Source organism: Octopus sinensis, linkage group LG26, assembly GCF_006345805.1.
Source record: "Octopus sinensis linkage group LG26, ASM634580v1, whole genome shotgun sequence".
Lineage (NCBI taxonomy): Eukaryota > Metazoa > Mollusca > Cephalopoda > Octopoda > Octopodidae > Octopus > Octopus sinensis.
In genome coordinates, this window is record NC_043022.1 from 14,719,069 (window position 1) to 14,742,095 (window position 23,027).

Below are 23,027 nucleotides of genomic sequence, written 5' to 3' on the forward strand. Positions count from 1 at the left end.
CATCATCGTTTATATATATATATATATATAATTACAGGATTGGCCAAAAGTCCCCCGACAGTAAATCAAGATTCCCTAAATACTATCTGTAATTCTGTATTGACTCGAATGGAAAAAATGCGTCACAAAAGAAGGACTTCAGTTTGAACAATTTTCATGATGTTTCATATTTAGATGGTTTTATCAAATTCCTTCAGTTGTTAAACATAAATAAATCTTGGATTTGGTTTTTTTTACTGTCAGGTGACTTTTGGCCAATCCTGTATATATATATATGTGTGTGTAAGTGTCTGTGTGTGTGTGTGTGTGTGTGTGTGTGTGGAGGCACATGGCCTAGTGGTTAGAGCAGCAGACTTGTGGTCGAGGGAAAATAATTATGTAATCCAAACAAAATTAATGTCTTGCTAATTATCAGTTTCAGAACTAAGGTAAATAAAAAAAAAAAAAGCCAAAACCCTTACCCACCCCACCCTAAAAATAAGGACCAAGAGATTAGGAATTTTACTGACCATCTTTCGTTTTCTTTAATCTGCCTTTCTTTATCTTGTAGGATATCATCTTTCTCGTCTTCGAGATTATCTCGCTGGCGCTGGATTTCGGCATTTGCTGCCTGAAGCTTATCGTTCTCCACACGGAATCCTTCGATTTGTTCGTTTAAGGATTCACGGATCTTTTCTAATTGAGAGCGTTCGTTACCCGTTAAATTAAGGACGTTTTTGATTCGATCTCTGTCACGGTTGGAATCAACATAATCTCGACGCCTAAATGAAAACAAATAAACAAAACAAAACAAAACAAATAAAAAATATTACGATTTTTAGGGGTCGGTGGTGTTCACAAGGCGAGTGTCTTTATTTGATTGAATCAAACCCAAAATATTATTCACAACTATGACCATTTTGTCTTCTATTCAGTCAGATAAAATGTACCTAGGAGTATGTTATTCAATGTGACTCTCCATCTGTAAAACGGCAGGGTGTGATTTCAAGGGAAATTTGGTGACTCTGTAGAACTGTGGCTCTGAACCATTCTTTTCTAATGGGCCTCTTTCATTACTATCTTACTCTGGTAGACCCCTTTTATTACTATTCTGCTCAGGTGGACCCCTTTCATAACTATTTTACTCTGGTGGACCACTTTCAATACCGTTTTGCTCTGATAGACCCCTTTCATTACTGTTTTACTCTAATGGACCCCTTTCATTACTATTTTGCTCTGGTGGACCCCTTTCATTAATGTTTTGCTCTAGTGGACCCCTTTCATTACTGTTTTGTTCTGATGGACCCCTTTCATTACTATTTTGCTCTGATGGACCCCTTTCATTATTGTTTTGTTCTGCTGGACCCCTTTTATTACTATTTTGCTCTGGTGGACCCTTTTCAATACCGTTTTGCTCTGATAGACCCCTTTCATTACTGTTTTGTTCCGGTGGACCCCTTTCATTACTATTTTACTCTGATGGACCCCTCTTATTACTATTTTACTCTGATGGACCCCTCTTATTACTATTTTACTCTGGTGGACCCCTTTCATTACTATTTTGCCCTGGTAGATCCCTTTCATTACTATTTTACTATGGTGGACCCGTTTCATTACTGTTTTGCTCTGGTGGACCCCTTAGCCATCTGATGTTTAAAAACATAGTTAAATAGATACTTCTTTCAAAATTCCTATTTCATTTTTCACCCTTTCACTTGCAAAGGTCTGCAACAGAATTCTCTGAGAGAACATGCTTCAGGGGCCAGAAACATGTTTAGAAGAAAGGATAATAGATGGAATAGCAAATTGACTGAGTGGACACCGTGTCCAGAAGGAGGGGAAGACCATGCAGAAGTTGGAATGAAGGCTTTGTTAAAGACTTCGGCACCCAAACATGGATGGAGGAAAGTATGAGATCATGGTTGCTGGAGAGGACATGCTGAGGCTTTCATCCAGCAATGGACTGAACATCATCATCATCATCATCATCGTTTAACGTCCGTTCTCCGTGCTAGCATGGGTTGGACGGTTCGACCGGGGATCTGGGAAGCCAGAAGGCTGCACCAGGCTCTAGTCTGATCTGGCAGTGTTTCTACAGCTGGATGCCCTTCCTAATGCCAACCACTCCGCGAGTGTAGTGGGTGCTTTTTACGTGCCACCTGCACTGGTGCCAGGCGAGGCTGGCATCTGCCACGGTCGGATTGGTGCATTTTATGCGCCACCGGCACGGAAGCCAGTCGAGGCAGCACTGGCTTCGGCCACGATTCGGATGGTGCTTTTCACGTGCCACCGACACGGAAGCCAGTCGAGGCAGCACTGGCTTCGGCCACGATTCGGATGGTGCTTTTTACGTGCCACCGACACGGAAGCCAGTCAAGGCAGCACCGGCTTCGGCCACAATTCAGATGGTGCTTTTTATAATGGTGACATTTGACAGAATAATCAGAATACCAAAGTGTTAAAAGGAAAAGAACCATAACGAATATAATGAAGAATTAATTAGGAAATACGATACATACACATCTTCGATATCGTTTTCAATGATGTAATTGCCTGTTCTGATTTACGCCGGTCAGTGTCTGCAGATTCTAGAGACATTCGCAATGAGACAATGTGGTCCCGACTTGAACCCAATTTGGCTTTTAATTCCTGGACTTGCATTTGTCGTTTGTTGAGTGCCGCTTGGACAGCCGAGAAAGTTGCGTCGGCAAATGCTGGAGATCGAGATCGGGTCAACGGCGACATGGAGCGGTTCCGTTTCTTGGGTGACATTGAGTGGCCGGGTGAGGTAGACCGAGGGCGGAATGAGGTTGAAGTCAACACTGGTTCGATTGTGTCGGGTTGGTCAGCCGATGTAGCGTCTGCAGTGCAAGAGAGGTCGGCGTCGTTAATAACAGCCTGAGCGATATCCCTCAAGGCCAGGTGGAGTGCATCGGTTTCCATTCGAGACTGGTGGACAATTTCTTGCTCGTGATTGTTCTGCTGTTGCTCCACTTGTTCAAGTTTTAGCTGACCGACCTTAAGGAGTCGGTCCTTCTCTTCCACTTGCTGAAGCAGTTTATCATTCAGAAGAGTAAGGTCATTGATTCTGTAAAATAAAATAAAATAAAATACAATAAAATAAAATAAAATAAAATAAAATACAATAAAATAAAATAAAATAAAATAAAATACAAAATAAAATACAATAAAATAAAATACAATAAAATACAATAAAATAAAATAAAATACAATAAAATAAAATACAATAAAATAAAATACAATAAAATAAAATAAAATACAATAAAATAAAATAAAATAAAATACAATAAAATAAAATACAATAAAATAAAATAATACAATAAAATAAAATACAATAAAATAAAATACATAAAATAAAATAAAATAAAATACAAATAAAATACAATAAAAAAAATAAAATAAAATACAATAAAATAAAATACAATAAAATAAAATAAAATACAATAAAATAAAATAAAATACAATAAAATAAAATACAATAAAATAAAATAAAATAAAATACAATAAAATAAAATACAATAAAATAAAATACAATAAAATAAAATAAAATACAATAAAATAAAATACAATAAAATAAAATAAAATAAAATAAAATAAAATAAAATACAATAAAATAAAATAAAATAAAATACAATAAAATAAAATAAAATTGAATTTTAAAAAAAAGAAAATTTGAGAAAATATCAGAAAGCATAGGCACAATCATGGCTGTGTGGTCAGGGAATTTGCTTCGCTACTCCATAGTTTTCATTTTGGCCCCACTGCAAGGCTTTGATTGACCCGAAGCTATAGCAGAAGACATTTGTCCAAGGTGTCATGCAGTGGGACTGAACCTGGAACCATGTGGTTGGGAAGCAAACTTCTTACCACACAACCACATTGCAAAATACCTCACAGAATCACTGGGGACGGTCACAGATGGAATTCCTTAGATCAGTGGTTCTAAAATGGGGTTCAGATGAGATTTTGTCGTTGAAAATTATGTACAATATATCGCTTATACTTCTACAATACATAGAATATTTCAACAATTTTTTATACAATTCATTATCATCATCATCGTTTAAGCCTGCTTTCCATGCTGGCATGGGTTGGACGATTTGATTGAGGACTGGTGAACCAGATGTCTGCACCAGGCTCCAATCTGATCTGGCAGAGTTTCTACAGCTGGATGCCCTTCCTAATGCCAACCACTCTGAGAGTGTAGTGGGTGCTTTTACGTGCCACTGGCATGAGGGCCAGTATGGCGGTACTGGCAGCGGCCACGGAAAAATCATGTTTTTTTTTTCTTAATAATAATTAACTATAGAAATATGGGAATTTTTAAAAACTTTAAATGGTTATGGCAGGTTCAGCAGATTAGAATAGGAGTCAAAGGGGCCCATGGGTAAAAACTAGTTGAGAACCACTGCCTTAGATAACAGGTTTCTCTGTGTGTGTGTGAATGCATTATTTAAAACAAAAGTCTTCTTATGTCTTTCAATCATTACAGAAAACAGATGTGACAGTGTTTCTTTTTTTTTTCTTTTTCTTGTTTTATTTAAAAGAACAAAACAAAACAAAACAAAACAAAAAATCCATTGAATCCTTCTTACTTTGTATTTAATTCTGTGGTGAGTGTATCGTAACGAGCCTGTAACTGGACATTATCACGAATCTTCTCCTTTAACTGGTTTTCAAGAGTTGTTCTTTCGGTCTTTTCTTTGTCTAAAGCAACCTAAAGAGGATAATAATAATAATAATAATAATAATAATAATAATAATGATAATAATAATAATAATGATAACAATAATAATAATATTATGAACAAAAATGTAGAAGCAATACCTTGATCCTCAAAACTACACACTATTCAAAAAATTAGCCCAGCTAGGAACAGCCCACATCCTATGCAAGACACTATCAATTTAATAATACAACTTAAAGAAAACAATCCGCTAACACAAGACCCACTCTATACAGTAATTATCCAACGAAATAAACTTCCACCAGCAATCTAGGTAACCAATGCATTTCACACTCAACACACAATACAAGCAATAATACAACAAAAGACTGCTCTAAACCTCAGGAGGTAACAAAAAACAAAACAAAACAAAGGCTAACACAATACAATACTGGGAAGAGTTTGTGCACTCCCAACAACAGAAAAGAACACACAATGCTGCACACACCTCAGCACCATGGAGGTGTAGCAGGTGGGGCAGTAGAAATTTGGCTCAAACTACCAAATGCTGAACAACAACAACAACAACAATAATAATTATAATTCTTTCTACTGAAGGCACTAGACCTGAAATTTTGGGGAAGGGTACTAGTTGATTATATTGACCCCAGTGTTTCACTGGTACTTAATTTATTGATTCCAAAAGGATGAAAGGCATAGTTGACCTCGGCAGGATTTGAACTCAGAATGTATAAAGATGGATGAAATGTTGCTAAGTATTTTGCTCATTGTTCTAACGAGTCTGCCCAGCTCACCATCTTAAATCACTGGCACTCCGTCAGCTACGATGACGAGGGTTCCAGTTGATCCGATCAATGGAACAGCCTGCTTGTGAAATGAATGTGCAAGTGGCTGAGTACTCCACAGACACGTGTACATTTAAAGTAGTTCTGAGGGAGATTCAGCATGACACAGAATGTGACCAGGCTTCCCCCTTGTGAATTACAGGTACAACTCATTTTTGCCAGCCGAGTGGACTGGGGCAATGTGAAATGAAGTGTCTTGCTCAAGGACACAACACATCACAGGGAATCAAACTCACAACCTTACAATCATGAGCCAAATACCCTAACCCACAAGTATTACTGCTTGTATTGTGTGTTGAGTGTGAAATGCGTTGGTTAACTAGCTTGCTGGTGGAAGTTTATTTCACTGGATAATTACTGTATAGACATGTTGAACAATGTTAATGATACAGAATTCAGAAATCTCAAGACATTGTTTTCCTGTTTGTATTTTTATTTAAAAAAAATTGTCTTTAACCTACCAGCGTTTGTGTGTCGACATGTCTTGCATTTGAACTGTAATTGAGAGCAGCAGAGTACATTCCTCGGGCAGTGCGGTTGATATCGGAGCGGACGTTGTGTAGGTCTCTCTCGGTTGCCGATTTCAAATCGTTGAATTCACGACGAAATGTTATCACAGACTTCCACAGGTTGTGCAAACGGTTGTGTTCTTCATTGTAGAATTGATTGAAAGACTGAAACATTTGCAAAGACAAATTAAATTCATTAGTTAAAAAAATTAATTAAAAGCGGAGAATGAGAAGGAAAACCCTCGGAGAAAAGAAGTAAGAAACAGATTAATTAGAATATTTCAATCATCGTTAGTAAAAAGAAAAGCAAACAAATGAAGCACAAAAAGTGTTTCCTTCTACATATTTCTTTAAAAGCTATGTTATTTTACTGACCATGGACACTGGGGATGTGGTCAGAGCAGACGAAACCTTGAAGTTTTTGTAATGGATAATACCTATGCTGGTATTTGAGGATACAAAACCAAACACACATATATATATATATTCTTTTATTTGTTTCAGTCATTTGACTGTGGCCATGCTGGAACACCACCTTTTAGTTGAAGAAATCCCCCCCCCCACACCTGGACATTACTTTGTAAGCCTAGTACTTACTCTATCAGTCTCTTTTGCTGAACCACTAAGTTATGGGGACATAAACACACCAACATCAATTTTCAAATGATGGTTGGGGGACAAACACAGACACACAAACATATACATATGTGTGTGTGTGTGTGTGTATATATATATATTCATATATACACACGACAGGCTTCTGTTTAACAAATCCACTCACAAGGCTTTGGTCAGCCTGAGGCTATAGTAGAAGACACTTGCCCAAGGTGCCACACTGCAGGACTGAACCTGGAACCATGTGGTTGGGAAGCAAGCTTCTTACCACACAGCCATGTAGCATAAAAATGTGGCACAGGGGACGTCAAAGGAACACAGGGAAAAACAGGAAAAAAATACACACAATGGATGTGGAGACATTCAGCCCCTCATCAGTTGTCGACCAAATATCATTACTATTTCAACACCTGGTGATATTGCCCAGTTTGGCTGTGTCATCAACATAAGCTGCTGGTGTATAAATGAGCAGGCATGGTAAGCAAACATGAACAGTAAAAATAAGACAAGTAGAATGACAAAAAAGCACAAGGTCTTGAGCTAGAACGGTAATAAAGTTATAAGAGAAAAAAAAGAAAGTAACAAATAAGCAAGGACAAGGTGGATGTTAAATGATGATGGTGATGATGATGATGAATAACAGAAAAACAAAATGACACAGATATTGGGATACATAAAATTTCTTATATATATAAGCACCAATCGATTGTGGCTGTTGCCAGCCTCCTCTGGCCCCTGTGCCAGTGGCCTGTAAAAAGCACCCACTACGCTCTTGGAGTGGTTGGCATCAGGAAGGGCATCCAGCTGTAGAAATACTGCCAGATTAGACTGGAGCCTGGTGCAGCCTCCTGGCTTCCCAGACCCTGGTCGAACCGTCCAACCCATGCTAGCATGGAAAATGGACGTTAAACGATGATGATAATGATATATATATACACACACACACACACACACATATATATATATATACATACATACAAACACATACCACACACATCCTTACACACATAAATGCATAGATACATACACCCCACACAAAATAGACAAACATGCACAAACACACACATGTAGATACATACCTACTAACACACACACACACACACAGATACATGCCCATGCACACACACACACACACACAGATACATGCCCATGCACACACACACACACACGCATGCATACAAATGCACTCAAACTTCATTTATACTTCATACACAATTATAAATCACAGAAAACTCACATTGACATCTTTGACATGGAGAGAGAACTACAAATATATTTCGCATACATCTACATTACACAATTCACATTATACTCCACTTATAAACACACACACACACACACTACATGCACACAAAACAATATAAAGATTATTACTTTTACATCACTGAATCTAAGCATATCTACAAATTTACAATCAGTAAATAAGGTGTTGCCCCATCAAGGCTTTAATCAAACTAACGAGTTAAAGAAAGAAATGATTGCTTCTATATCTTACCTTTTATATCATAATTATATTATATACATATAACGAAATAAAGAATAGAGACCGTTTTTAAACTTACCAATGTTTACTACCAAATTATTTCTCTTTTCAGTTGTGTCTTTTCTCCTTAGAATTAACAATATTTAAAAAGGTTTTGTCTAATTAACATGTATTAGACAGATGTTGTCACCACCTAATTGATATTAATTATCTGTTTTTCTGTGTTTATTTGTATGGTTGGATAGATGGACAATAATTATTTGCCTGGCATCTCAGTATCTATCCTTCAAAGTCTCATTCAGGCGGAAATTTTCACTCTCTTTGATGTATAGGAGTCCCACCAAGAGTAAACATTATATTGTTTCTCAACAAATTGCAGAATAATACACACATATATATACACATAATATATATTATCTCTCTCTCTATATATATATATGAATATGTATATAATTTACATATGCATATATGTGTGTATGTGTATGTATGTGTGTGTATATATGTATGTATATCATTATCGTTTAGCATCCGCTTTCCATGCTAGCATGGGTTGGACGGGTCAACTGGGGTCTGGGAAGCCAGAAGGCTGCACCAGGCCCAGTGTATGTGTATAAATATATATGTATGTATCTGTGTATAAATATATATATATGTATGTTTATATATGTGTGTGTGTGTGTGTGTGTGTGTATGTATGTATGTATGTATGTATAATGTATGTATGTATGCATGTATGTATGTATGTATGTAGGTATGTATGTATAATGTATGTATGTATGTATGTTTGTATGTTTGTATGTATATATGTATGTATGTATGTATGTATGTGTGTGTGTGTGTGTGTGTGTGTGTATGTATGTTTGTATGTATGTATGTATGTGTGTGTATGTATGTATGTATTTATGTTTGTATATATGTATGTATGTATGTATGTATGTATGTATGTGTGTGTGTGTGTGTGTGTGTGTGTGTATGTATGTATGTATGTATGTATGTATGTTTGTGTGTATGTATGTATGTGTGTGTATGTATGTATAATGTATGTATGTATGTATTTATGTTTGTATATATGTATGTATGTATGTATGTATGTATGTATGTATGTATGTATGTATGTATATATATATATGTATATGTGTGTGTAGATATGTCCCAAAAGCACTGGTTAAGAAAATCCAATGCTGAAAAGGTTATATAGAATGAATTGAAGTTCAGTACCGTTTCTTCCTCTCCTCTCCTCTTGCTCCCAGAACTCTTGAATGCTTTAAGAAACAGCAGCCTATCAACTCAATGTGTCTTCAACAGCACACATTCCAGGTGGTTCTGTGAAGTTTTCAGTGGGCGAGGGTACGGGCGGGGGTCTCTGCTCGACACCCCCCACCTTTCAGCCAGCCTGTGTTTGTGTCGCCCACCCTAATGGATATACCTGCAATCAACGTTCATACCTGAGTGTGATTTATTCATTCCTTTGTTTCTGTCTCCATGGCACAGTGGGAGTTTTGGTTTTCAATTTGTGCTTATGTATATACCTTATATACCTATGTATATACCTATGTATATACCTATGTATATACCTATGTACCTACCTAAATACACACGAATACATACATACATACATACACATTCACACATATACAAACACACCCACAAATATATACATACACACACACACACACATAGACTGTGAGAGAAAAGGGGAACTATATAACAAAGGGATCAAAAGACAAATATACAAGCAGACAAAAAATAACACAAAAAACAATAAAATAAATATTAAAAAAAAAACACTGTTCAGAGAAAGAAAAGAGGGGGGAGAACAAGGAACTTAATTAAAATGTAACCCAACTGTAACCCAATCTAACTAAATACATTAATTAGATGATGTTGGTGGTGGTGGGGAGAAATGAATAATGAAAGAAGAAAGAAGAGTGGTAGACGTATTTTGATGAGGAAAGAATGTGTAGGAAAATATGAAGTAGCCTATAGGATGGCTGTGTGGTTAGGGACCCTGTTTTGCAACCATGTGGTTTTGGGTTCAGTTCCACTGTGCAGCACCTTGGGCAAGTGGCTTCTGCTATATATTACTTTACTACCCACAAGGGGCTAAACAAGGAGAGACAAACGGATTAAGTTGATTACATCGACCCCAGTGCGAAACTGGTACTTTATTTATCGACCCCGAAAGGATGAAAGGCAAAGTCGACCTCGGCGGAATTTGAACTCAGAACGTAACGGCAGACGAAATACCGATGAGCATTTCGCCCGACGCGCTAACATTTCTACTAGCTCGCCACCTTCAATTGGCTTCTGCTAAAGTCCAGCGGTCAGCCACAGCCTAGTGAGTGGATTTGATAAACAGAAAATGAAAGAAGCCTTATATATATATATATATAAGGTGATGCTCCGGGATGGCCAACGTCAAATGACTGAAACAGATAAAAGATTAAAAGAATATATATATATATATATGTGTGTGTGTCTCCACCTTCTATGAGCTTGCTACCTTCTACTAGCCCTAAAGCATTCATAATTAACCTTTAGCATGCTGAAGGCAAATCATGTTGCCACACAAGTTTTCTCCCCTGTAACTGCAGGCACATTGTGTTGCATTGAGAGGGGAGAAAACTCATTTGGCGACATGATATGCCTTCAGCATGCTAAAGGTTAAAAAAAAATAAGAGAGAGAGAAATGGAGAGAAGACAGAGAGAGGGGGGGGAAGAAAAAGCACAGAGAAATAAGAGTTACCTGTTCTTCTTCTCTCCACTCTTGTTCTTTGAGATCAAGATCTTCTCGAGCCATTTGCCAATCAGTGGTCAACTTCTGAATGTCGTTGGTGAGGCTTTGGTTTGCAGATGTTGCTTGGTCCAATTGTTCTCGTAACATTGCATTGACGTGGGCAAGACCTGAACTCCTGTCAACAGAAAACATGGTCATACTGCTTTATGGCTGGTCAACTATAAACTCAGTACATAATCATCGTTTTAATGTCCACATTTCTATGCCAGCATGGAATAGACAGAGTACCGTATTTGATGGCCTATAAGAAGCACCCTTTTTTTTAACCGCAAAATGACTTTAAAAATCCCCCTACGTCCATTGCACTCAATGTAGGCTCAAAACTTGCTCAAAATGTGTGCTGCCATCTATTGGTGAACAATCGTCTACGGAATGTTTATATCGAATGTGGATGCAATAAATTACTTTTATAATTACTGGTAATAACATCAAGTTATACAGGTAAGTGGAGGAATCAAAACATTATTTTGGTGGTGATTTATTTTACAAAAAGATAGCCTAGGCTAGGGTGCGTCCTATACACTTGTGCATCTTATAGGCCATTAAATACGGTAGTTACTGAGGCAGAATTTCTATAGCTGGATGCCCATCCTGTCACTAACCTTCATCTGTTTCCAGGTAAGCTAATATTTCCCCATGGCCAGAGATGTTTATCACAGAAGACTGGCAACAAAGCAATGTTGCCCATTACAACAACTATCAGTTATTCCTTCAACATACCCTCCATTCCCACAACACATTACCAGTCATTCATTCAATATACCTCCATTCCCACAACACATTAAGTCATTCCTTCAATATACCCCCCATTCCCACAACACATTAAGTCATTCCTTCAATATATCCCCCCCTCGTTCCCACAGCACATTACTAGCCATTCATTCAATATACCCCCCCATTCCCACAACACATTAAGTCATTCCTTCAATATACCTCCCCCGTTCCCACAGCACATTACCAGTTATTCATTCAATATACCCCCCCCCCGTTCCTACAGCACATTACCAGCCATTCATTCAATATACCCCCCATTCCCACAACACATTAAGTCATTCTTTCAATATACCCCCCATTCCCACAACACATTAAGTCATTCCTTCAATATACCCCCCATTCCCACAACACATTGTCATTCCTTCAATATACCCCCCATTCCCACAACACATTGTCATTCATTCAATATACCCCCCATTCCCACAACACATTAAGTCATTCTTTCAATATACTTCCCATTCCCACAACACATTACCAGTCACTCTTTCAATCTACCCCCCCCACATTCCCACAACTCTCTATCAGTTATTCAATCAACACATCCCATTCGTACATCAATTACAATTACCCTTATATTTCTTTGTTAAGGTTCCCACGAAGCTTCTAGGAAACAATGGAATGGAACTCACCTCTGTTGCTCTTCCTCAAGCCGAATGAGGGCAGTTTGAAGGTCAAGAGTGGCTAGATTCAACTCCCCAGCTTGAGTCAAGTTAGCATTATCCAGGGGTTTAATGTAGGTGTCAGACAACTGCTGGGGGATAGAAAATGGACGGAAATGATTAATAACACATACTTATACACACCAAAATCCTATTGTATCATCATCCTCATCATTTAGCATCCATGTTTCGTGTCGGCAAGGGTGCCACGTATGTTCATGACATCACATGCTAAATATGCTCAACCATTCAATAAACCAAAGAAATACTTGTTTGCAAAAATATGTAGAAATTCCCCATATACAGGGTTGGCCAAAAGTCAGCTGACAGTAAAGCAAAACCATTTAATTCCAAAATTTATTATTTGTTTAATAAATAAATGAATTTAATAAAAGCATCGAAATATGAAACATCATGAAAATAGTTCAAACTGAACTACTTCTTGAGCGACTTCATAATTGGATTGAATAAATAAAATTGAATATTAAGTATTTATGCCCACGGACACATGGCATAGTGGTTAAGAGCACAGGCTACTAACCCCAAGATTCCAAGTTCGATTCCAAGCAGTGATTTGAATAATAATAATAGCAATAATAACTTCGAAAAATACCTTAGGAATGAGAACCCAGGTTCGATATTTCCCCAAGACACCTGATGAAGGCGTAGTGCTTAAGAGCACATGCTACTAACCCCAAGATTCCGAGTTCGATTCCAAGCAGTGACCTGAATAATAATAATAATAACAATAATAACATTGAAAAATATCTTAGGAATGAGAACCCAGGTTTGAAATTTCCCCATGATACCTGATGAAGGCTGGAGGGTATATCAGCCGAAATGCTGTGTTAACAACAAACAAGATGAGGGACAAATATCCATCAAATGTGAATAATGAAGTATTTATGGAATTTTTGATTTACTGTTGGGTGACTTTTGGCTAACCATGTATATTTCCAAATTTGATTGACCTGCTCGTCTTTTTGACAACCTTGATGTTAAGGTCATTTCGAAACAGAGACCCACCTCAGTTTCCTACCAGCATGCACTAAACTTCCAAATGGCTCCATAGATACACTCAGGATGGATGTCTTGTCTTCCTGTGTTTCTGATACTACGTATTTCCAAATTTAAATCATACCAATAAATTATTTATGTCTTTATTGCCCACAGGGGGCTAAACATAGAGGGGACAAACAAGGACAGACAAAGGGATTAAGTCGATTACATCAACCCCAGTGTATAATTGGTACTTATTTAATCGATCTCGAAAGAATGAAAGGCAAAGTCAACCTTGGCGAAATTTGAACTGAGAACGTAGTGACAGACGAAATACCTATTTCTTTACTACCCACAAGGGGCTAAACACAGAGGGGACAAACAAGGACAGAGAAACGGATTAAATGGATTATATCGACCCCAGTGTGTAACTGGAACTTATTTAATCGACCCCCTAAAAGATGAAAGGCAAAGTCGACCTTGGCGGAATTTGAACTCAGGATGTAACGGCAGACGGAATACCTATTTCTTTACTACCCACAAGGGGTTGGTACTTAATTTATCGACCCCAAAAAGATGAAAGGCAAAGTCGACCTCAGTGGAATTTGAACTCAGAACGTAACAGCAGACGAAATACCGCTAAGCATTTCACCCGGTGTGCTAACATTTGTGCCAGCTCACCAATAATTATTCAAACAATCCTAGGATGGTAGAAGCTGTGTTGATATATTCTCAGATAATGTTATCGTCAGTTATTGTTATTTAACTGGCTCTCTTTGAAAGTGATCATAATAAGCAGCTTCCACTGAATGTATACATGTCTATATGTATGAAAACACGTGTGCGTATGTCTCTATACACACATATATCCATGTATATATGTGTAAGTGTGTGTGTGTATGACTGAGTGCATATGTTTCTAAGGGTGAAGCGTGGCATTATTTGGCTGGGGTCAGGTTATTTCAGAATGGAGGTGTTCAGGTGATAACTGTGTCTTCATGTAGCTACAGCTTTACCATTTACCTTTCAGATGCCATCATGGTTTGAACTGCTTCAATAGCAAACTCAGTATTTGTTATTGAAACATTTGCCAACCAATAAAATATGGGAGGTTTTTTTTTGATGCACCACAAGTATATATTAACCCCATTAAGTCAGGTGTGGGACCACGTGCCATTGCAGTGCTTTGCTGCATTCACCATTTGTTGGTATATTCCCAGGTCCTCTTGGGTGACCCATCAAGCAGGATCTCAGTCAGTCCCCATTTCTGTAAGACACCTCCTCATCTGCCATGACCATCTGACATGTGGTCAACCAACATGAGCTGCCAACCCAGCCAGATCCTGAATCAAGAGAACATGGTAAGTAGGGCCTCAGAAAATCGAGCAACATGGCCAACCAGTTGGAACTGGTGTTCCCAAACCAGACGAGTAAGGGGACGTATCCAAGTTTCTGAGTAGAGTCATTAGTTTGATATGACATCCAACCAATGGTGACCCTTAATCTTGAGAAGCATCCTGGAACCAAAAGGGTTCGGGTGGCTGCAAAGGGCCCTGGACAGTGTCTATTTCTCACAACTGAAGAGAAGGTTAGGGAGACCAGAGCATGTCTCTTGGTGGCTATGTGCATCTCTGATCATGAGCAGAAGTAGTGGGGTAGCATCACAGCCATGTGTTGAGAGGAATTCTTTGGGGTTTGGATAATTCACCTTTGGAAACATGGGTGTTTTGTTCAACATCCTTATTCAGGGACCTTTTGAGCAGGATGGGCTACTCGACCTGAAGAAAATTCTAACTGGGCCCCACCTGCAAGGTCATGCACTGTTTATCTTGAGATCACCATGTCACACACATATGGTTGTGATGCATGTGCCTGGTGTACCCTTATCAGACAGGTAGTCATGATGGATATACAGGGTTTTATATATTTGTACCCCAGCATCACTTTGATGGCATGCACTGCTCTCTCTCACTCAATAATAATAATAATAATAATAATAATAATAATGGCTTCATTGACTTCACATTGAGCTGACGTCAGGAATCTAAATGAAATATTTCCTATTAGACTTAGACTACATTATGAATTGATCCTATAATTATCATTTTATTCAAATTATGTAATATATTAACCGTATAAACCATTTATAAACGATATCCAATAATTTTTTTTTGTATATATATATGTGTTTTTCTTCTTTTTCTAATGGACGGCAAGGAGTGAATGTAAATGTTGATATTTTCTTGGACCTGTCAAGACATGTTTCTGAATGAATAATTGATTCACACTTTGCTGCCACAAAAGACATTCCACTGCTGGAAACAACCACACAAGTACAAACAAGACGTTTTATAAGGATAACCATAGCTGGAATAATATTATGTGTGCGTGTGTGTGTTTGTGTATATGTGTGTATATATATATATATATATATATATATATATATATATATATATATACATACATACATACATATACATATTCATAAACATACGCACACATGCCTTCACTATATATATATATATATATGTGTGTGTGTGTATATATATATATATACACACACACATATATACACATAACATACATACACACATACCTTCACTATATATATATAATATATATATATATACATACATACATACATACATATTCACAAACATACACACACATGCCTTCACTATATATATATGTGTGCATATATATATATATATATATATATATACACACACACACACACATATATATATATATATATACTCACTATATATATATATATATACATATACATCTATACATACATACACAAACCTTCACTATATATATATAGTGAAGGCAGATGGAGCAGTGGTTAGAGCTTTGGGCTTATAATTGTGAGGTTGTGAGTTCGATTCCTCTACCAGGCGGTGTGTTGTGTTCTTGAGCAAGACCCTTTATTTCCTGTTGCTCCAGCTCACACAGTTGTGTAAATGAGCTGTGATATCACTGGTGCCAAGCTGGAGCAGCCTTTGCCTTTCCCTTGGACAACATTGGTGGCACAGGGGGACGAGACCGGTATGCATGGGCGACTGCTGGTCTTCCATAAAAAACAACCTTGCCTGGACTTGTATATTCTGGAGGGGAACTTTCTAGGTGCAATCCCACAGTCACTCATAACCGAAGAGGGTCTTCACCCTTTACCCCTTATCAATGTATATATAAAGACTAGCAGTATCGCCCGGCGTTGCTTGGGTTTGTAAGGGAAATAACTATATAAGCATTTTTAGAGAGGAAAAAGTATAATAGCCATCTCAATATGGCTAACCACAAAGGGAGGGGGTGGGTGTTACTGTAGCTTTTTACATTCTGAGATTTAATAATACATTTTTAGAGAGTTACTTCCCTTATATATGCCAAAAATGCATTAAAAATGGGAAAAATTGATGGTAAATTTGTTTGACTAAAGGTGGTGCTCCAGCATGGCTGCAGTCAAATGACTGAAACAAGTAAAAGAGTAAAAGAATATATATGTGTATGTATGTGTGTGTGTGTCTATGCATGTGTATGTATGTGTGTGTATTTGTCCCCCCACCACATTTTGACATTGGTGTTTGTGTGTTTATGTCCCCCACCACCACCACCACCACCACCACCGTAACTCAGTCCTATGGCTTGAGTAAAAAAAAAAGAAAAGAAAGAAAAGGAAATTTTATGACTTTTAATAACGAGGAAACAGTAATTGGAAGTGTTGGAATTTTTATATCCTGAATAATCTCTGTAATGAGACCAGATCTATTTGCCTTTTTCTTTTTTGTTGTTGTTTTTTTCCTTCTCCTTAATTTGTTTTTCCTTTGTGCCTTTATTTTGGGAAGAAGAATAAATAACAACATTTGCAAGGCTCCCTGACAGCTCCAGGACCCAAAAAGGCACATTTTGGTTCTGGTGAAGACAACAAAGAGTTGCAAAGTTAAAATAATGCCAGATTGATTTCAACTGGCAGCAGCCCAAGTTTCAAGGTTAACCTAGTAGTGGTAGTAGTAATAGTGGTGGTGGTGGTAGTAGTGATGGTAGTGAGTGGTAGTTGTAGTAGTAATAGTAGTAATAGTGGTGAGTGGTAGTTGTAGGAGTAATAGTAGTAATAGTGGTGAGTGGTAGTTGTAGTAGTAATAGTGGTGAGTGGTAGTTGTAGTAGTAATAGTAGTAATAGTGGTGAGTGGTAGTTGTAGGAGTAATAGTGGTGAGTGGTAGTTGTAGGAGTAATAGTGGTGAGTGGTAGTTGTAGTAGTAATAGTAGTAATAGTGGTGAGTGGTAGTTGTAGGAGTAATAGTGGTGAGTGGTAGTTGTAGTAGTAATAGTGGTGAGTGGTAGTTGTAGTAGTAATAGTAGTAATAGTGGTGAGTGGTAGTTGTAGTAGTAATAGTGGTGAGTGGTAGTTGTAGGAGTAATAGTGGTGAGTGGTAGTTGTAGGAGTAATAGTGGTGAGTGGTAGTTGTAGTAGTAATAGTGGTGAGTGGTAGTTGTAGGAGTAATAGTGGTGAGTGGTAGTTGTAGGAGTAGTAGTGGTGGTGGTAGTAGTAATAGTGGTGGTGGTAGTAGAAGCAGCAGCAGCAGTAGTAGTAGTAGCAGTAGTAGTAGTAATTGGTGATATGAATCAAAGGATGGTGACTGGATAGGATTGACTGTGAAGCCATTTTGCAGAAATGTCAGAATTAAAAAAAAAAAATAAAATAAAATAAATAAAAATAAACATATATAAAAAAAAAAGACTTGTTGAAATCTGAGAATGTATTGTGTTAAGACAGTCAGAGATCAACAGGCGCGGGGGGGGGGGGGGGGATTTGGTTTGATGGCGCTTCAGAAGGGAAAAACGCTCTGCCAGGGTTTCACAATCTAAACATTGTTATTTCTTTTTCTTTTGGCTGTGTGGTTAAAATGCTTGCTTCACAACTATGCAACCACGTGGTTTTTTCGTGTTCAGTTCCTCTGCACAGCACCACCTGGGGGTAAAATGTCTCCTATTATAGCCCTGGGCTGACCAATACCCTTTGAGTGAATTTGGTAGATGGAAACTGTGGAAGCCTGTCGTGTGTGTGTGTGTGTCTGTGCCAACCACCACCACTGCATCACCATTCGATAAGTGGTGTTGGTTTCTTTATGTCCCTCTAACTTAGCAATCTGGCAAAAGGGAACAACAGAATAAACATGGAATTTTGATGGAAGAAGGTTTTAATTTAGACCACTTTAACAGCTTTGTTATCATATTTCTCTTGAAATAGATTTGTTTCAATTAATTTTGAAAAATAACGAAGAATTTAGTAAACTAATTTTGTCATTACTAAGCCGGTGTCAAAGGCAGCGAGCTGGCAGAATCGTTAGCATGCCGAGTAAAATGCTTAGCGGTATTTTGTCTGCCGCTACGTTGTAAGTCCAAATTCCGCCGAGGTCGACTTTGCCTTTCATCCTTTCGGGGTTGATAAATTAAGTACCAGTTATGCACTGGGGTCGATGTAATTGACTTAATACCTATGTCTGTCCTTGTTTGTCCCCTCTGTGTTTAGCCCCTTGTGGGTAGTAAAGAAATAGGTATTTCGTCTTCTGCTATGTTTGGAGCTAAAATTCTGCCGAGGTCGACTTTGCCTTTCATCCTTTCAAGGGGTCAGTGAAATAAGTACCAGTTACACACTGGGGTCGATGTAATCGACAAGCCCCCTTCCCCCCAAATTTTCATGGCCTTGTACCTAGAGTAGAAATAATTATTAAGTTGGTGTCTGGAACATAAATATGAAATTTTGATGGAAGAAGGCTTAAATTTCGATCACTTTAAAACAGGAAGTTTGTACCAGAGAACCAACGGCCTTCTCATGTGAAATGGTAATAGAATGGTTAAGTAGTAACTAAATAGCAAACAGATACGAAAACAAATGATTCTATTTATGAAGACTTGTATATAAAAACCTTTAGAGGAAAATAAATGAGTGGAATATTAGCAGAATATAAACAAACAATAAATGGGGAAAAAATAATAAAAGAGATGAGAGAGAGAGAGAGAGAGAGAGAGAGAGAAATAGATAGATAGAGAGATAGAGAGAAAGAGACAGATAGATAGACAGAGAGATAGATAGATAGATAGAGATAGATAGATAGATAGATAGATAGAGAGAGAGAGAGAGAGAAATAGATAGATGGATAGATAGATAGAAAGAGACAGATAGATAGATAGAAAGAGACAGATAGATAGATAGATAGATAGACAGATAGATAGATAGATAGATAGATAGATAGATAGATAGATAGATAGATAGATAGATAGATAGATAGATAGATAGATAGATAGATAGATAGATAGATAGATAGATAGATAGAGGAGAGAGAGAGAGAGAGAGAGAGAGAGAGAGAGAGAGAGAGAGAGAGAGAGAGAGAGATGCTCCAGATCAAAAGAAAATTTCAAATTCTAAAAGGTAAGAAAATATTAAAACATAAAATGTTTCCTGTACAAAATTTCAGATAATTTAGAAAATATTGTATTCCATGATTGTATGAGACATTGTTGGGGAAAATGTTGAGGGGAGGGGGATAGAATTATTTTAATGATGAACAAAACAGTATATACTGATGACAACTGAGAACAGTTTGTCCCCACACCAAACTACAAAGGATTTTATTCCATCACAATACATATTGTTGCCATTATGCAAAAGTGTCGTAAGTCCAAAACATTGCTTTTTTTTCTTTTTTTTCAGAAAACGAAAAATTAGTTTCACCATTCCATAGCAAAACCGTTGTACAACACTTTGACAAATTTTGAAGCAGCTGGAGATACGATAGTTTGACCAAAAGAACTGGCCATTGAAAGCAAAATTAAATATTGGGGGGTGAGGAACACATTTGGCCAAATTTGGACAAACAACAATTTAACATAATACCAATGATATATATGTGAGTGTGTGTGTATATATATATATGTGTGTGTGTGTGTACACATACATATATATATATATATATATATACGTGTGTGTGTGTATATATGGGAAAATCAGCTGAAATGGAGATATAATGCTGTATTGTATAATTTTAACATAGTCACTCTCATACTTAGATGACTATATATATATAACTATATATATATGTATATATATATATATATATATATTGTTATATATATATATATATATAAACATTTTTTTTGTATTTCAGGATGGTCATTTTTTTTTCCTTGCCAAATAAGTTCTTCACTCATTCATTATTGTTATTTTATCTTATGTTCATTATCTGTAAATCTTTCGTCACACACCTGTAACCTCTTCAGTGACTCTTCCATCCACGTGCTTCCTCCTGTCCTGTTTAGTCCATTCTATTTCTCTATGATGTGTATTCTGATCTGCACATGTGTGTGTGTGTGTCTATATGTGTGTACACATGTCTATCTGTGCGTGTACATATGGGTTTGTTTACTATATCATTTGTATCCCTGCCCCCTCTATATAGCTTTTGTCTTTTGGACACAAGATAAAATAAGAACAATGATAAATGAGTGAAGAATGAATATATAGGGTTTGGGTTTTTATTTGGCCCCTAAAACAAAAGTGACCATTCCGAAATATAACAAATTCTGTTTCAACAAATGATCTTACATCAGGAATTTTGCAAAAAAAATTCATAAACATATATATAATATATATATATATAATATATGTGTATATATATATATATATACCGGAGTAAACACATAAATGTGAAACAAGGTGGAAAAAAGAGTACTCAAATACCAGTGGTAGAGTAATATGCTTTATTTAAAGCAGCAGAAAATTCAACAAAACCTGTTACTCTGAGTTTCCGTTGCCGTTCGTCGGACAGTTTTGGCTAGAACAAAACTGTCCGACGAACGGCAACGGGAAACTCAGAGTAACAGGTTTTGTTGAATTTTCTGCTGCTTTAAATAAAGTATATATATATATATATATATATATATATATATATATATACATATATATAATATATGTATATGTTTACATATGGCATGTGAAGTTAATACAATGAAAATAGTTGAGAACGTTGTGATGTCAGTGTTAGTATGAAAGGTATAAAGCTACAAGGACAACAGTGCTGAAAACTCAGAGTGCAGAAAACGGTGATTTAGGCGAAAAGAAAAGTGGCAGAATATATATTTGAACATTACCACATGTGGTAAAGTTTTTTAGAGAACTCCTGCTACACCTGTGGTAATACTTTCCATATATCTGCTACGACATGTGGTAATGTTCTTCAAGGATCTATCACCACACATGTGATGAAGTTCTTCAAGGATCTATTACTACACATATGGTAAAATGTTTCAAGGATCTATCACCACTCATGTGGTAAAGTTTTGTAGGGAACTCCTTCTACACCTGTGGTAATACTTTCCAGACATCTGCTATGACATGCAGTAAAGTTCTTCAAGGATCCATCATCACATGTGGTAAAGTTTTTTTTTTATTACTGTTAGTTTTTACCATTTTCTTTATCATTTCTACATTAAAGAGAGGGTGCATGGCTTAGTGGTTCAGGTATTTGGTTTATGATTGTATGGCATTGAGTTTGATTCCTGGAATCACACTGTGTCCTTGAGCAAGACACTTTATTTCATGTTATTCCAGTCCATTCAGTTGGCAAAAGTGAGTTGTATCTATATTTCAAAGGGCCCAGCCTTGTCACACTGAATCTCCCTGACAACTACGTTAAGGGTACACATGTCTGTGGAATGCTCAGCCACTTGCACATTAATTTCACAAGCAGTCTGTTCCATTGATCAGATCATCTGGATCTCTTCGTTGTTGTAATCGACAGAAAGCCAGGCCTACATTAACCCTTTCGTATTTAAACCGGCCATATCCGGCCAAAATAGTTAATCTGTTTTATATTCAAACTGACCAGATCCAGGCCCTCACACCTACCCTACAATGTTATTCTACATTAAGTAATTGCACCATCAAGATCTTGAAGATATGAGATAATGCATGATTAATTCAAATCAATGTGAATCAATAGGCATTATGTTTGATTGTATAATCTGAACACTAAAGGGTTAAAGCAATATTTTGGTTGCTATTTTCTCTTTTAAAGCTCATAACAACAACAATGTTCCCTGTTAAAGATGACCTCACATAACAGGAAATGGGTTTAACATCTAAAAGAAACTGACTTCAGTTAGCAGAGAGAGAGAGAGAGAGAGAGAGAGATGAGCAACAGAATTGTAAATTTGAATCCTGCATTGTAAACAAATTTAGTTATTTCCTTCTTCATGGATCTACTTGAAGTAATCTAGTGGTAATTTAAACCATTAGACCTCAACTCTAGAAGATGAGGAGGACTCTCCTATTAAAGTAGAGGTGTGATGTGTTTTAAATTACAAATATTTTATATAAACACAATTACTGTGTTAAATTGATAACGTAAGTTGTCTGGGTGTTTTTTGCCAACAAACTCAAGTATGGCCATACACTTTCACAAATTTAGAAAGAAATATGAACCTCACCTAATTAATAATAATATGAAGATATTGTAAATTACACTTTTATCAACTTTTCTAATTTATAGTTAATTACCATCTTCATGCCGATGTCACGTAAAACCACCCATTCTGGTGTTGCATAAAAATGCACCTATTCTAGTGCCATGTAAACAGAACCCATGACGGTGCCA

At 36.9% G+C, this 23,027-nt stretch overlaps 1 protein-coding gene across 1 annotated transcript in view; it reads right to left on the minus strand.

Moving 5' to 3' along the window:
* The window catches only part of LOC115224742 (rootletin), a 135,695-nt gene that overhangs the window by 41,299 nt on the left and 71,369 nt on the right, over positions 1 to 23,027 (minus strand). Inside the window, exons 5-10 of the mRNA XM_036513695.1 lie at positions 12,341 to 12,459; positions 10,887 to 11,052; positions 5,995 to 6,207; positions 4,596 to 4,717; positions 2,501 to 3,067; positions 510 to 761 (exon numbers count right to left, since the gene is read on the minus strand). Of these exons, the coding sequence (XP_036369588.1) occupies positions 510 to 761; positions 2,501 to 3,067; positions 4,596 to 4,717; positions 5,995 to 6,207; positions 10,887 to 11,052; positions 12,341 to 12,459 (1,439 nt within the window). The remainder of the gene's footprint in view (positions 1 to 509; positions 762 to 2,500; positions 3,068 to 4,595; positions 4,718 to 5,994; positions 6,208 to 10,886; positions 11,053 to 12,340; positions 12,460 to 23,027) is intronic.